This window comes from Oncorhynchus nerka, linkage group LG12 (genome assembly GCF_034236695.1).
Source record: "Oncorhynchus nerka isolate Pitt River linkage group LG12, Oner_Uvic_2.0, whole genome shotgun sequence".
Classification (NCBI taxonomy): domain Eukaryota; kingdom Metazoa; phylum Chordata; class Actinopteri; order Salmoniformes; family Salmonidae; genus Oncorhynchus; species Oncorhynchus nerka.
This window is the reverse complement of record NC_088407.1, coordinates 41166022-41182592: the sequence shown is the minus strand read 5'-3', so window position 1 is coordinate 41182592 and position 16571 is coordinate 41166022. Positions and strand designations below refer to the sequence as shown.

Sequence of the window (16571 nt, the reverse complement as noted above, 5' to 3'; positions counted from 1 at the left end):
AATATCTCTTATAGATATAATCAATTTTCAGAAAGGATTTCAACCTTTTCAGTTTACACTTGGTTCAGCCAATTACATTAGTGCTGTAGGTGCTAGTCAGTCTGGTTGCTGGGTTGATCTCATCTCAGTTCTTTTTCTTTTCTTTTTTTAACTAGGCAAGTCAGGTAAGAACAAATTCTTAATTACAATGACAGCCTAGGAACAGTGGGTTAACTGCCTTGTTCAGGGGCAGAACAACATACAATCCCAGCTTGGGATTTGATCTAGCAACCTTTTGGTTACTGGCCCAACACTAACCACCTGCCACCGTTCTACCTCCCTCTGCTGGATATCAAGCTCTAAGGTGAAAACAGAACCATAACTAGTGTTTCTCTATGGCTCAGGGTGAAATCTTTCAGCAAAGTGTGGGAAATGGGTAATACAAAAGAACCCTGCTTGACTATAAACTCAGTGACCTATGTCGTGTTCAGTAGGGCACGTTTAAAAATGTTATGCAACGGAAAATTATTTAAAAGGTCTTATTGGACAAGATCAAATAGTACATCCCCATTTCACTTAGTTTCAAAATGTTTTTTCCCTATTGAACACAACCCAGGCTAGGGCCCAGGCTGCCAGACTTAGATATGTTCAGTAGCCTGGTCATTGGTCATTTAAGCATAAAGTATGAGGGCTGATTGCAGACAGTTGTGACAATACTGCATGCCTAATGCAACACTATCCAAACTAACCATTACAACTATTAACACTATCACACCAGGAAAGACACTTGCACACATCAATGTAAAGACCTGTAGTTAGAGGAGATGTATGGTCCTGCTAGTTTATGACAACAGAAATGTAGTGAGGTCTTTATATGAAGCCTTCCAGACTCTACCCATACTTAACAAATAGCACATGTGCCTCTCCTATTACAGGCTGCTACTTATACGCTGTTGGGAGGGGGAGTTCGGTGACGGCTCCATTCCGTCCTCTAGCCTTCCTATTGGTGCACAGCCTGGCTAAAATACCCTTGGAGCCAAACTGTCTTAGACTGCCAAATCTCACATGGCATTCTCCTTTTTTGGGGAACCTTTGAGGTGACCGGAGTGGGCCGTGTTGGAGGTGAGCTGAGCTATGGGGCTCCTCAAGCAAACCCAAGGTGCTTCTTTGGTCCAGGGAACGCAGTCGCAGGCATTCTCCTGCTTTATACATGCTACGGTCCCATGTTGGATCACCAGACTCGTGGCTAATGCTATTCCAGTAGTCTAGCCAGCTGCCTGACTAGAAGCCATAGTTAGTACGTATACTGCATGCAGTAATAGCTTGCTAAAGACACTGTAAGAACAGCAGAGAGTGTCTCACGATTATTCTTACTCCAGAGATGTCACCAGCCACTATCAGAAGGTGCACTTCTGCGAAGATCACCCTCAGTAAGTAGAGTAGGTGATAGAGGGAGGGGGGTAATCAGGGTGATCTATTGCATGAGGGTGCTGCTGGCAATGTGAGGCTGATGGAATTGGCAACACCTCTCTGGGTGGCATTGTAGGGCTAAAATAGGGAGGTGATGTTCTGGAAATCATTATGCAGATGTGTAAGCTGTTAATCATCACTAATCATGTAAAGCTTAAGCTGTATGCATTTCTGTTAACTGCCAATGAAAGTTTTCCATTTAAACACCATGGTGGCACTAAGGGGCAAAGTAGCATTTATATTTGATCATGTTTTGGGGCTACAGCACCACAGGGTGCTTAGATGTGGGGGTCCTGAGGTTTGAATACTGTTTTTTAGCATCATATTTCACTCAACTTACATTTAGGCAATTAGGTAAACACCATCTGAGTTAGAGAGTGTGAGAAAAAGCAGGCCTTGTATAGCGTTCATAATAACCCTCGATTGTGTTAATGGTGTTGGCTATTGTGTACTAATCTAAAAGCCTTTAATTGTGCAGTCGCTGTGAGGCTGCAGTTGCCAAGTGATATTGACAAGTGGTCCACATTGTTGTATTTGAAATATTAGGCAACTCTTTACCAGCCTAATACCAACGTATCTTATGTTTAGTTACTTTGTTGTGTCTGGAGCTGAAAGTAAGTGGCTAATAGTGATGTACCGATATTACATTTTTGTCCGATACCCAATATTTTCCTTGCCAAAAAAACAGATACCGATAACCGATATTTAAAATGTTAGGGGCCTTAAGCATTCTAGTACAGTTAAATAGTTAACACACACACGGACGCAGCTGTCTAAGGCACTGCATGAGGCGTCACCACAGTCCCTGGTTCAAATCCAGGCTGTATCACATCCGGCCGTGATTGGGAGTACCCATAGGGCAGTGCACAATTGGCCCAGCTTTGTCCGGGTTTGGCCATCATTGTAAATAAATAAGAATTTGTTATTAACTGACTAGCCTAGTTAAATAAAGGTTACACACACACAGACCAACAAGTTATTTTGTTGGCATCTACATATGTCCCATAACCACTAAAACATCATCAAAACCTATTTCTTTCACTTACTTGCTGTGCTGTTTCGTTGTTTATTTGTTCTGTTTCATTCTCAACGCCGTTTTGGGTCTTTGCGTGTCAAAAAAGATATGTCAAATAACACTATTTGACCTGTCAAATAAGCTTGTTGACCAATCAGGACCTGACTATGACTACACGTCACATAATGTAACGTGTTCATACATTTTTTACTTAGTTATTACATGATAACTCTGAGGAGGATGTTGGAAAAAAATATATTGGGTATTGAGTAGACTGATACCCCATTTCATTGATCCCCAATCCTTAAGTAAAGCTGTACAGTGCAATATGAATGTCAATACACACAATAGGCTGACTGGGGAGGTGATTTCACACATTCACAGTCCCGCGATAAGAGCTACAACGTTAATATTTGCGTAAACTCTTCACAGTTGGGTTCTGTGGGTGTCAGTGAGTAGACTGATACCCCATTTCATTGCTTCACATTCCAGTATCTAGTCTAAATATGGCATGATTCCACCAATTGTAACTTTCTGCATCACTTTCAAAGATGTACTTTTATTTTTAAGGCAAACCGCAAATTCCACTATTGTGACCAATCCTTAATGTGGCTAGCTTCACAACACAACCCGGTCTGGTCGAGCGTCACTAGCCAGATGAAGCTAGCTGGTTGCTTATAATGTTAGACTTCGGGCCACAGGGTTAAGTAGCTGGCTAGCTATTTATTTTCATGAACTGAAGTTCAATTTCATTAGGCAAACAACAAGTGGCTACCTAGCTAATACTTACTCACAAGAATTCCTAAATCATTGCTAAGATTAATGAAATTGACTGCAGTTTCTACTGGTCATTGTTTTCAGGCTGGTTGTATTGGTGCTAGCTAGGTACCAAGCTAAAACTAGCTAGCTACCCCAGAAGTTGCGGTCAAACAAATAATGCTTTATTACCAATGCGGTATTGTAAACACATTGTTCGTGGCCGGTGTTTGCAGACTTTTTTTGTACCGTTTTTACAGTGCTACTGATAGTAGTGGTGGTGCTTGGCTTGCATGTGCAAATTCAGAACACACAACATTCTATAATATAACTGTTATTTTATATGTCAAATTAAAAACGTATTTAACGCGTTATGGTGTTATTTCACGTGTACCTTTTTGACACGCAAAGACCCAAACGGCGTTCGATAGTGTGCCGTGAAGCTAATAGCAGCGACGCTATTACTGTGTAACTCCGGTAGGGCAACATCTGAAAAATAGCGCACTTGGTAATGTGTACCGGTGCTCGACCAGTGGCGAAAGCCAACATCACCCACGACAGAGAACGGTTGATTGTCAAGGGCAGTGAATTACATCATCTTGGCGTTAATGGATTTTGCCTTTGAGTTGTCTCTCTGAAATGTTCTTACTCTTTCAAATGACTGCTCGATTTGTTGAATGCTGGATCCATACAGCAGACATTGTGGACTAGGTTAGGAATGCTGTGTTGCACGTGTAGGGGAACATTTTATGTTATTTAGGTATGCACGGCAGCTTTGACATCGGTTTTGCACATCGGCGTTAACCTCTTGATTCTAGCCATCCCGGATCCGGGATCGTGAATACAGCCTCAAGCTCATTACCATATTGCAACGTTAACTATTCATGAAAATCGCAAATGAAATTAAATAAATATGCTAGTTCTCAAGCTTAGCCTTTTGTTAACAACACTGTCATCTCAGATTTACAAAATATGCTTTTCAACCATAGCAAAACAAGCATTTGTGTAAGATTATTGATAGCTAGCGTAGCATTTAGAGTAGCATTTAGTGTAGCATTCAGCATGCAACGTTTTCACAAAAACAAGAAAAGCATTCAAATAAAATCATTTACCTTTGAAGAACTTCAGATGTTTTCAATGAGGAGACTCTCAGTTAGATAGCAAATGTTCAGTTTTTACAAAAATATTATTTGTGTAGGACAAATTGCTCCGTTTTGTTCATCACGTTTGGCTACAAAAAAAAACTATCCAGGAGTGTAAATTCTCTAGGCAAGCTCATTAGCATAACGCAACGTTAACTATTCATGAAAATCGCAAATGAAATGAAATAAATATATTTGCTCTCAAGCTTAGCCTTTTGTTAACAACACTCATCTCAGATTTTCTAAATATGATTTTGAACCATAGCTAAACAAGCATTTGTGTAACAGTATTGATAGCCTAGCATAGGATTAAGCCTGCCATTCAGCATGCAACATTTTCACAAAAACAAGAAAAGCATTCAAATAAAATCATTTACCTTTGAAGAACTTCAGATGTTTTCAATGAGGAGACTCTGTTAGATAGCAAATGTTCAGTTTTTACAAAAATATTATTTGTGTAGACAAATCGCTCTGTTTTCTTCATCACGTTTGGGTAAGAAAAAACCCGAAAATTAAGTCATTAAAACGCAAAGTTTTTTCCAAATTAACTCCATAATATCGACAGAAACATGGCAAACGTTGTTTAGAATCAATCCTCAAAGTGTTTTTCACATATCTATCGATGATAAATACTTTGTGGCAGTTGACTTTCTCCTCTGAAGAAATGGAACGCGCATGGACCTGGGGATTACGCAATAATTTCGACGCAGGACACCGGGCGGACACCTGGTAAATGTAGTCTCTTATGGTCAATCTTCCAATGATATGCCTACAAATACGTCACAATGCTGCAGACACCTTGGGGAAACGACAGAAAGGGCAGGCTCATTCCTGGCGCATTCACAGCCATATAAGGAGACATTGGAACACAGCGCCTTCAGAATCTGGGGCATTTCCTGTATGAAACTTCATCTTGGTTTCGCCTGTAGCATTAGTTCTGGGGCACTCACAGATATCTTTGCAGTTTTGGAAACGTCAGAGTTCTTTCTTTCCAAAGCTGTCAATTAGATGCATAGTCGAGCATCTTTTCGTGACAAAATATCTTGTTTAAAACGGGAACGTTTTTTATCCCAAAATTAAGAGCGCCCCCTATCTCGAAGAAGTTAAACTAGACATCAGGCCAATACCGATGTTGGCGTTTTTAGCTAATATCGGCCGATTCCGATATGGTCACCGATATATCGTGCATCCCTAGTGGCTACAAAAAGATATTATATTAGCTTTGCAATGGTTTCCTTTGATCGCAAATACTATACAGTATATAGTTCAAATTCTTGGTTTCATGTATTCCAAACAAAACCGTGAAAAGATCAGGTTGGAGGTGGGCTCAGGTTGGATCATAGACACCATGATAGATTACTGCCCTCAATGGCGATTATGAGTATTTTGGCTGTTTTATGACATAAGCGCTAGCTGGATATGTGCTAACATTAGGTGCCAAAGCATTACAGATCATTATCAGCTGCTAACAAGGGGAATTCAGAGTAGTGTCAAGAAGAATGTAAACAAGACATCCCAAGACATCACCTATCAGAGAGCTGAAGGCTGAGAGAACAAAGAAGAGCAGCACACACAGACAGGGACACACACAACTAAACTCCCCATAGGCAGTGTAGTGATGAAACAATGTACAGTAGGGAATTATTTATATTTATGCGCTATTTTTTGAAAAAGGTGGCAGAAATGTGAAGCCTATGATTGGGTCTGTTTGATGATGATAGAATATTAAAATATTTCCCCTTCATGAGACGATGACTGTGGGAGATGAAACATGAAAGACTGTTTGGGATTGGGAATTAATCTAGTTTTAGAAAGTGTTACAGTACCTTATTAAAAAACAGCCATCAGCACAAATGAAGGCAACATCCCTGCCTTAGTTGCTCATTAAGAATTGGATTCATGTATTATAAAGACAACTGGAATACATCAGTAATGTCAAGCGAATTCTGAAAACAAACCAAGATTCCAAACCTACAGATGGTTGGATATGGTAAGGACTCCTTGAAAATATGTATTTTTGGTTGAAAATAAGTATTTTTCGGCAGGGTAGCCTAGTGGTTAGAGCATTGGACTAGTAACCGAAAGGTTGCAAGTTCAAATCCCCGAGCTGACAAGGTACAAAATCTGTCGTTCTGCCCTTGAACAGACAGTTAACCCACTATTCCTAGGCTGTCATTGAAAATAAGAATTAGTTCTTAACTGACTTGCCTAGTAAAATAAAAGGTCAAATAAAAAAAATAAAAACTGGGTAAGCAGTATCCATATAAAGATGTCCCTCATGCCAAACACACCCAGCGGAAATGACACCCAAGGGCACACAAGTGTTGCAAAGGGGCGTCTAGAGTTTATTGTTTGGTATTTCTGAAATGAAATACGTGATCTCCCGGATAGCCCTTTTTAACTGCTCGGTCTCAGAATATCGTCTCATCCTCAGTTGGGGAAGTAGGGTATGACTCAGTAACCACTTAGTTCACACTATGCAGTACCCCAGTCAGTATACACTACCAGTGATGTCAAGGCACGTCATAACGATTTCAAGCAAAGACGGCCTATTTTGGTCTGGTCACTAAAAAGATGTCTAAAAATGTCTAGTATACATCACCATGATGTAATAATGACAGTTTTGTCCACTGTTTTTTTTTTTTGCACTGGGCCATTGTCCATCTATGTCCGTCATTGTTGATCCTGCTGTTGAATATTTTGACAAAGACTTGTGAAGTTAGACGTTTTTCCCAATGGAAATTAAGAATATTACATTCAATCCAATACAATCATGTTTGCCCTTGAATCTGGTTCAGGATTGGCAATAAAGGAAGGTTGGGATTCATGCATTTGTTATGTTGAATGCAGAATGCACTGTAGAAATTGTACCCAGGTGTGTATGGGAAGGAGGGAAGGGAAGGTCAGGTCTATTCTGGTCCACGGTGCTGCTGGCCCTGTTTAGTTGAGGTTTCCTGTGGAAATGCCGGTGATTTACATCAATCATGCTATGGGGAAAAACAGTCTGTCTCTTCAGGGCAGAGGCATAGCTCATACCTCATGTAATGTGGTGTGTTTCACAACTGACTATTCCTACCCGCATAGCCTGGTCCCAGATCTGCTTGTACTGGATAGCCAACTCCTATGGTCATTGTCATGCCAATGACCACATAGGAGTTGACAAGACAGCACAAACAAATCTCAGACCAGGTTATCCTGCATCCACCCCACTCCAGACATTAACTCCTTGTACTTATTAAGACCGTCTCAAAAAGTCTCAGTATCATCATGAGGACAACTATTTATGCCCGGGCAGGTTCCAAACCTGGCATATGTTTGTAAAATAATTCCTAATGTCAAAATAAGCTGACAGACAACAATACACCACTTCCAATGTAAACAAGCAAGACATACTAATAATGTCTAGTGCTAAATGTATTGAACCCCATGGTAATGCTAATATGCTAATGTCAACAACCAAGACATGCCATGGCTAATCATGTGTCTTTCTCGGGAGAATTTAGAGGAGAGGAGTGCGTGAGGATACACAGTAGCAGCAAGAGAGAGGACGGGGGAGGGACACACTTCCCTTGTGAGATGACACATGCCATTTGACCCAGCATGCAATTTATGGAATTAACTGGCTGTCTGTCAAAGCCCTGTCTGCATTTGAGGCGGTTATTTTGGCTGTTAGGTTGTATTGTCATTATTTTTTACATTGAACAAGATAAGGCAGCGCCATGAGCAATAGTGTGGTTGTCACGACTTCTTGTTAAACTAAATTGACACATCTCACCAGATCAGCACCTGTATACTGTACAAAACAGTTTAATATGTGCTCAGTGTTGTAAAAAGACAGACCCACAGGCAAAATAGACACTGCTGCCGGACCCTTACATTATTTATCTGTTGGTTATTGTTATACTGTATGTAACCTCAGGCCTACATTCAATATGCTAAATATATATCTCTTACTGCTGGGGACGGTGTGGCATGTGAAGAAACTATTCACAAACACCAACGATACACAAGAATATATGTCCTTCCGTACAGATTGTCTTTTTCTAAAAGCTAAAAATCTGTTTCTGTTTCTCACCTCAGGCCCTGCTGTCCAACGTAAAAATGGGCCCTCCTCAGAAGACCCCGATGCACATAGGAGGTAAGGCCCCTCTGACCTTCATAAAAACACCAAATAGTGATGACAAAGCGTGGTGCACAGTAGAACTCACAAAACAAAAGACATTGATAAAGAAACTGGTTTGAAAACTTGCTTGTATCCATCACTGAAAGTGTTCTTCATTTAATTTGTCTGAAGGTAGTTTGTTTAAGGATACAAAACACATCAGGCCTACCACATACCCAGTGGCTCGTGTTGTGTTCTTAGTCCACTCTAGTAGTGGAAAGAGGTGCTAAACTCACATTAGGGTTGAATATTTTCCCTGTATTTTACAAATGTTCCATCCCGAGAATAAGTCACTTTTCTCCCGCGTAACCTAGTATTTTTTGCTAAAACCGGAAGTGTCATTCAAAAGAAAAGAAATATGTCTGGATTTGATTAGAGCTTTGATCAGCATGAAAATTAAAACCTGATGCTACCTGAGCCTGATGAGCCATATATTAAATACATTTTATGAGCCGAGCCCGACATTAACAACATTTAATGAGCCCAAGCCCAAAAGATTGTGCCACTATCCAATACATACACTATATAAACAAAAGTATGTGGACACCACTTGAGTGGATTCAGCTATTTCAGCCACACCCGTTGCTGACAGGTGTATAAAAGCGAGCACACAGCCATGCAATCTCCATAGACAAACATTGAAGTAGAAAGTCCTTACTGAAGAGCTGTGACTCAACTTGGAAGCTTCATGAAACGGGTTTCCATAGCTGAGCAGCCTAAGATAAATTCTGCACAATTCCAATTGTCGGCTGGGGTGGTATAAAGCTCGCCACCATTGGACTCTGGAGGGATGAGTCACGCTTCACCATCTGACAGTCCGACTGACGAATCTGGGTTTGACGGATGCCAGGAGAACGCTACCTGCTCGAATGCATAGTGCAAACTGTAAAGTTTGGTGGAGGAGGAATAATGGTCAGGGGTTGTATTTCATGGTTTGGGCTAGGCCCCTTTAGTTCCAGTGACGGGAACTCTTAAAACTACAGCATACAATGACATACCAGACGATTCTGTGCTTCAAACTTTGTGGCAACAGTCTGGGGATAAACCATACCCGAAATGGTTTGTCGAGATCTGTGTGGAAGAACTTGACTGAACTTGACATCTGCCAAACCCAGATTTGTCCGTCACACTGCCAGATGGTGAAGCGTGATTCATCACTCCAGAGAACACATTTCAACTGCTCCAATGGCGGCGAGCATTACACCACTCCAGCCGACGCTTGGCATTGCGCATGCTGATCTTAGGCTTGTGTGTGGCTATCGTCCATGGAAAACAATTTCATGAAGCTCCCGACAAACAGTTATTGTGCTGACGTTGCTTTCAGTGGCAGTTTGGATTTCGGTAGTGAGTGTTGCAACCGAGGACAGGCGATTTTTAAGTGCCACGTGTTTCAGCACTCAGCACTCAGCGATCCCGTTCTGTGAACTTGTGTGGCGTACCACTTCACGGCTTAGCCGTTGTTGCTCCTAAACGTTTCCACATCACAATAATATCACAGACCGGGGTAGCTCTAGCAGGGCAGGATTTTGCTGAACTGACTTGTTTAAAAGGTGGCATCCTATGACGGTACCATGCTGAAAGTCACTGAGCTCTTCAATAAGGCCATTCTAATGTTTGTCTATGGAGATTGTATGGCTGTGTGCTCAATTTTATACACCGGTCAGCCATGAGTGTGGCTGAAATAGCCAAATCCAGTAATATAAAAAAGGATTGTCCACGTACTTTTGTATAGTATATAGTGTATAAATCTAAAACAGGATTATATATTTTGGCCGCAAATGTTATGAAACTCTGGTGATGGCCCTGCAGTACAGGCTGGCAATGTGGTGCAAGGACAACAACCTCTCCCTCAATGTGAGCAAGACAAAGGAGCTGATCGTGGACTACAGGAAAAGCCCATTAACATCGACAGGGCTGTAGTGGAGCAGGTCGAGAGTTTCAAGTTCCTTGGTGTCAACATCAACAATGAACTATCATGGTCCAAATACACCAAAACAGTCTTGAAGAGGGCACGACCAAACCTTTTCCCCCTCAGGATTAAAAATGTAAAAACACATCACGACAAGAGACAACACAACACTACTTAAAGAGAGACCTAAGACGACAACATAGCATGGCAGCAACACATGAAAACACAGCATGGTAGCAACCCAACGTGACAACAGCCCAACATGGTTGCTGCACAAAACATGGTACAAACATTAATTGGGCAAAGACAACAGCGCAAAGGGCAAAAAGGTAGAGACAACAATCACATGAAGCAGCCACAACTGTCAGTAAGAGACTGTCCATGATTGAGTCTTTGAATTAAGAGATGGAGATAAAATGTTCCAGTTTGAGAGTTTTTGGCAGCTCGTTCCAGTCGCCAGGTGCAGCGAATTAAAAAGAGGAGCGACCCTGCTTTGGGGACCTTTAACAGAATGTGACTGGCAAAACGGGTGTTGTATGTGGAGGATGAGGGCTGCAGTAGGTATCTCAGATAGGGGGGAGTGAGGCCAAGAGGGTTTTATAAATAAGCATCAACTAGTGGGGTCTTGTGACGGGTATACAAAGATTACCTGTTTACAGAGGCGTATAGAGTGCAGTGATGTGTCCTATAAGGAGCTTTGGTGGCAAATCTTGTATTTCTCTCTCCAATTTTGTGGTTTCCAATTGGTTGTTACAGTCTTGTCCCGCCGCTGAAACTCCCGTACGGACTCGGTTGAGGCGAATGTCGAAAGCCGTGTGTCCCCCAAAACACAACCAAGCCAAGCCGCACCAATGTGTCAGAGGAAACACTGTGCTCCTGGCGACGATGGGACAAGAACATCCCTGCCGGCCAAACCCTCCCCTAACCCGGACGATGCTGGGCCAAATTGTGTGCCGCCCCATGGGTCTCCCGGTCACAGCCGGCTGCAACAGAGCCTGGGCTCGACCAGGATCTCTAGTGGCACAGCTAGCACTGCAATGCAATGCCTTAGACCACTGCGCCACTCGGGGGGGTCATTGGTGGCAAATCTGATGGTCGAATGGTAAAGAACATCTAGCCATTCGAGAGCACCCTTACCTGCCGATCTATAGATTATGTCTCCGTAATCTAGCATGGGTAGGATGGTCATCTGAATCAGGGTTAGTTTGGCAGCTGTGGTGAAGGAGGAGCGATTACGATAGAGGAAACACAAGTCTAGATGTAAGCTTAACCTGCAGCGTTGATGTGCTGAGTACCGTCTAGCCATACTCACAAGTACTTGTATGAGGTGACTACCTCAAGCTCTAAACCCTCAGATTTAGTAATCACACCGGTGGGGAAAGGGGCATTCTTCTTACCAAACCACGTGACATTTTGTTTAAGAGGTGTTCAGAACAAGGTTAAGGGCAGAGAAAGCTTGTTGGATACTAAGAAAGCTTTGTTGTAAAGCTTTTAACACAAAATCCAGGGAGGGGCCAGCTGAGTATAAGACTGTATCATCTGCATATGAATGAGAGAGCTTCCTACTGCTTGAGCTATGTTGTTGATGTAAATTGAGAAGAGTGTGGGGCCTAGGATCAAGCCTTGGGGTACTCCCTTGGTGACAGGCAGTGGTTGAAACGGCAGATGTTCTGACTTTATACACTGCACTCTTTGAGAGAGGTAGTTAGCAAACCAAATACCCCTCAGAGACACCAATACTCATTAGCCGTGTGCTCATCATTGTCAACATTAAGGGATATGAGCAGCCGTGAGGAGGAGGGTATATTCTCCAGGTATTTAATCATTTTCCATAATTTCTTGGGGTTAGACCCACAGAGAGAGAACTGCTCCTTAAAGTAACTAACTTTTAACCTTCCGGATAGCCTGAGTGCACTTATTTCTAATTTGCCTGGACGATAGCTAGTCAGCCTGAGTATGCATTGTCATGACTCTCCTGGCTGAGGAGCCATGGCCTCAGATCAGCTTGGCAAATGGCTGATGACCACCCCTCTCACCCACAGAAGAGGAAAGGGGGGACTGGGCCGGTTTTGACTGTCATAAATTAGGGAGGAGGGGAATCTCACTCCTGCTCTTCAGTATCAACCAAAGGAATGCCTTTGTCCCCCAGAAGACTTTTGCAGCCAAAACTATAACACCCAGAAAGTGAATACTCAAACAATATTTCTAAGATAGGAATGGTCAGTGCAGATCTAAAGAATAATGATGTCATATTTACTTGTCATTCTGTGATGTTATTAAAAACTGTATGAACTAAATACTGTAACCCCCCTTGTCTGTCAAGTTTCCATCTAATACATTGTGAATACAATATGAAGAATGATTAAACTTTTGTTGCTAAGATAGGAATGTGATTTTGGTTTTCTAATGAGATAATGTTTTTTTATGTCCTTTGCACATTAAGTAGCCACTTCCCGAATGAGGTCAGAAGAGAGTGTCAGTGTGATGGACCAGAGTGCTTAAAAGGACTCACTAAGAATTAACATACCATACCAGAAGATGTGAAGATAACACTAGAGGAGCTGATGGTAGCCGATAACACCCAGCAACAGTCAACAAAGATTTATTTGAAATCTTAATGCGTAAAACCAGCAAATCAAATTGTTTGGGGAATGACTTGGTGGAGACAACCAAGCACTGAAAGTGTTCCTTGGTAAAGATTGCCACTCCACCACCTTTGGAAGATCTTTCTTGCCCAAAAAGGTTAAAACCAGAAAGGTTAACGGTGTTCAAAACACTCTTTCTTAACCACGTCTCAGTAATGACCAACACATCAGGATTGGAGCTGTGAATCCACACTTTCAATTGATACATTTCAGGTAATAAGCGTCTAGTGTTAACTTGCAGAAAACCCAGGCTTTTACGAGAGCAGAAATCAGTGAAGCAGATATCAGAGCACAAATCAGAATTGGGGCTAGCAACACTAGATGGGCCAGGGTGTACGTGCACATTTCCATATATAATCAACTGTAATACAATCAGGGCATGGCAGAGGACTGCTCTGCAGTGTTGATTTATAACATTTAAATGTGCATTAGATGGCAACAAGATCATATTGTACAGCAATTTCATCAGGTAACATGATCACAAAGCCGACAAGAGGTGGTTAGAATAGGATGGGAGTCCAAGAATCTGTGTAAACAATAGAGAGTCAGAGTCCCGAGTGTGGGAATAAACAGACTGTCCCCCGGTTGGGTAAACAAGCAAGTTCATAGTCAACAAAGAACACAGGAGTCAAAAGGCAAATAGCATAGAGTACAAGTGAAAAATATAACAACTTGGGGCTAGCCATTGCAAGTTCAGAGTCACTCAACTCAACAGTGCATGTGTGCTGGAGGCGATCGAAAGCTCGGGAGAGAGGGGGGGAGTGTGGCGAGGGTACCTATACCAGACAGGGGGAGACAGGCCAGGGAGATGGTGAACAGATCGCCAGGTGGAATCCAAGCAGCAGTGCAGCAGGCACCCGGGAGTAGGTGTCACACCCACTTAGGAGAAGCTTTTTTGGGAGGCAGATTCCTTGTAGAAAATCCCAGCTAGCTAGCTAATGTAGCTCGCAAGTCCCTGTCCGTCTTTTCCACGTGGAAAAGGAGATCGTTAGCAAGCTATATCTTTCCAGTATCTACGAATGATCCTTTACAACGTCCAAACAAAGTTGTCCTGTGGCTGTTGTATTTTGGGGATTCTGAGGAGGATATCTTCTCTGCAAAGATGGAGGGGACTTCAAAGGCCTCTGCATTTAGGTCGGGAGGGGCTCTTAAGGCTAACAACGGCAGGAGAGTTTAAGAGTTCACACCTCTCTCTTCACACTTATGTGCTAATTTCAGTCAGATTCTTTCCTAGCAGCTTGGTAGCCTTATTTAAGCTTTATATAACAAAATTACCGAGAGGTAATTGTCTTTTACTTTTTGGCTTCAGAAAGTAGGTTCAGACTGAATATTACTCACTCAATTTTGTGTTGGATGGTATTTCCAGGTTCCGCTGTGTTTCTTCTGTAGGTTTTGGCTTGTTAGAATTTTTTTTTCTTGATAGGCCTTGGTAGTAATAGTCCATTCAGGTCATTTTGTCCAAAGTCAAGGTTTTAGGTATGGAATTGTGAATTGGAACTAAGGTTTTGATGTTGAGGTTAGTATGCTGTTTATGTCCTAGCAAAAAAATGCAAGTGTATCTACATTTATCCAACTCTAATTTTATATTTTTGCAGAAGAACTCAGGAGCCCATGCTCTGTGTCTATTCACTCTCTCTCTGAAACAATATATTTGTGGGCCCAGATTGAAAGGCTGGAAATAGGGAGAGGCTAAAACTTGTGTCTGTGTCCTCTGTGTATCTGCAGGCAAATGATGGAGCAGCATCAGATGCAGATGCAGGGAGTGGCCCACAAAGAGAGGGAACGACAAACATCTGGCTCAGGTAAGGCCTGCAGACAAACATACTTACTGTGGACAAACACTACCATGTTAGACAAGGATCTGTCAACACACAAGTCACAATACGTTTTATCCATGTCAGATAACATCTTAAGATGCTATTCTCTCCATGGGAATAGCATGACAATCATGGTAACCAAACACAGCCTAGTGTAGCAGCGCATATGGGTCGTATTCATTTGGCACCAATGGTGAGAAAACAGACTGAAACAGGGAGGAACTACTTGAATATGTCCAATAAGATATGCTCACTATGGTTTTCCATTGTAAAATGTTGTGCTACAGTGTACCCTAATGAATACGACCATGAGAGAGCTACCTCGGACACATCTGTGCTTGTGTTGAACCCCCCCCCCTCTTTATTTACTCATGCTTATCCATGCACAAACAGGAGCCACACTCATTCTGTCAGCGTGCTATCGGCAGCTGAATGGCAATGCGACTTCCTGCTTTCCTGAGAGTTCGCATTCTGCTTCTTTTTCTTATGTAATTGTTTGTCTTTGTTTCTTTTTTATTTCTTTATCTTTGCTTAGTTTCTCATTATTCTCTCTTTCCCATCCTTTGTTTTCTACCCCACCCTCCATCTGTGTGTTATAGTGGTTTCCACCCTCCAATATAAGGTGTCCTCCCCTCCCTCTCACCCGTCAAACACCCCTCCTGAGTACAGACACTACCGGGCCGCCACACTGCCGCCTTCTTACGCCCGAGTGGCCTCCAACTCCTCCCCCTCCTCCTCCTCTTCCTCCTCCTCCCAGGAAAGAGAGGTGCTGGGCGGACGGGCTGGCGACAACTCCGCCCAGCTCTCCCAGCTTTCCACCTCCCTGGCCTCGGCCTTCTCACCCGTGCATCCAGGGGTGCCCATGGCCCCGACCCGGCAGGTGCGCCAGATCCCCCTCTCTCCCCCCACTGCTCGGACCCTCCACCACACCCAGTCCCTCCACCAGGGTCATGCCCTGCAAGACCCTGTGCTGCCCCCCAAACATGGCACCTGGTCAGCCTCCCATGCCCACATGTATGGCCCCGTGCCCTCCACGCCCCCCTTGGTGGGCATGATGCCTGTGCACATGCCCCCCGTGCCCCAGCACCAGCATGTCGTCCCCGTGGCCCACCCTCTGCCGCCCCTCCACAGCCGCGTCAAGACCCATCCCCTGGACCAGCCTGACCAACCCCACATCCCGTCCCACCTCCCCCACGCCAACGGCCAATCAGAGGACTATTATAACCTTGCTCAGCAGCAACAGCAGCAACAGCTGCAGCTAGGTTACGGCGAGGCTTCTTCCTTACCCCCTCTGATTGGTCTGTCTGCCCAGGGCCCTGTCCCTGTCTCTGCCCACCAGCCCCAGTACCCGTCCTCTTTTCACCCCCAGCAGCAGATGTACCAGGCCACGCCCCCACCACCACCAGCACCCCAATTCTCTCTCCCCTCATACTTCACAGCCCAATCAGAGGGGGGCTCGCCCAAGCAGACACCCTCTCCTGTCGCTCAGGCTGCCACGGCCAGCTGCAGTAAGTATAAGCAGAGCTCAATGAGCAAGGCACTTGAACAACTAGTGTGTGTTCTGTGTGTGTGTCGGGGTGGGGACTCCACACACCTCCACACACCTCACACAACATTGATCTGGCTTATATGGATGGAAGCATATACCTATTATGAATACAATAACAGTTCCCATA

General features: G+C 43.4%; 1 protein-coding gene across 5 annotated transcripts in view; it reads left to right on the top strand.

The window, feature by feature from the left end:
* LOC115138237 (ena/VASP-like protein) overlaps nt 1-16571 on the top strand; it is a 69439-nt gene that overhangs the window by 31339 nt on the left and 21529 nt on the right. For 4 of the 5 annotated variants that reach the window (XM_029674892.2, XM_029674891.2, XM_029674893.2 and 1 more), the window contains exons 4-6: nt 8443-8500; nt 14804-14880; nt 15495-16403. In XM_029674892.2, the coding sequence (XP_029530752.2) occupies nt 8443-8500; nt 14804-14880; nt 15495-16403 (1044 nt within the window). Of the gene's footprint in view, nt 1-1110; nt 1410-8442; nt 8501-14803; nt 14881-15494; nt 16404-16571 lie in introns of those variants that run through there. The other variant, XM_029674894.2, reaches the window with a different exon arrangement.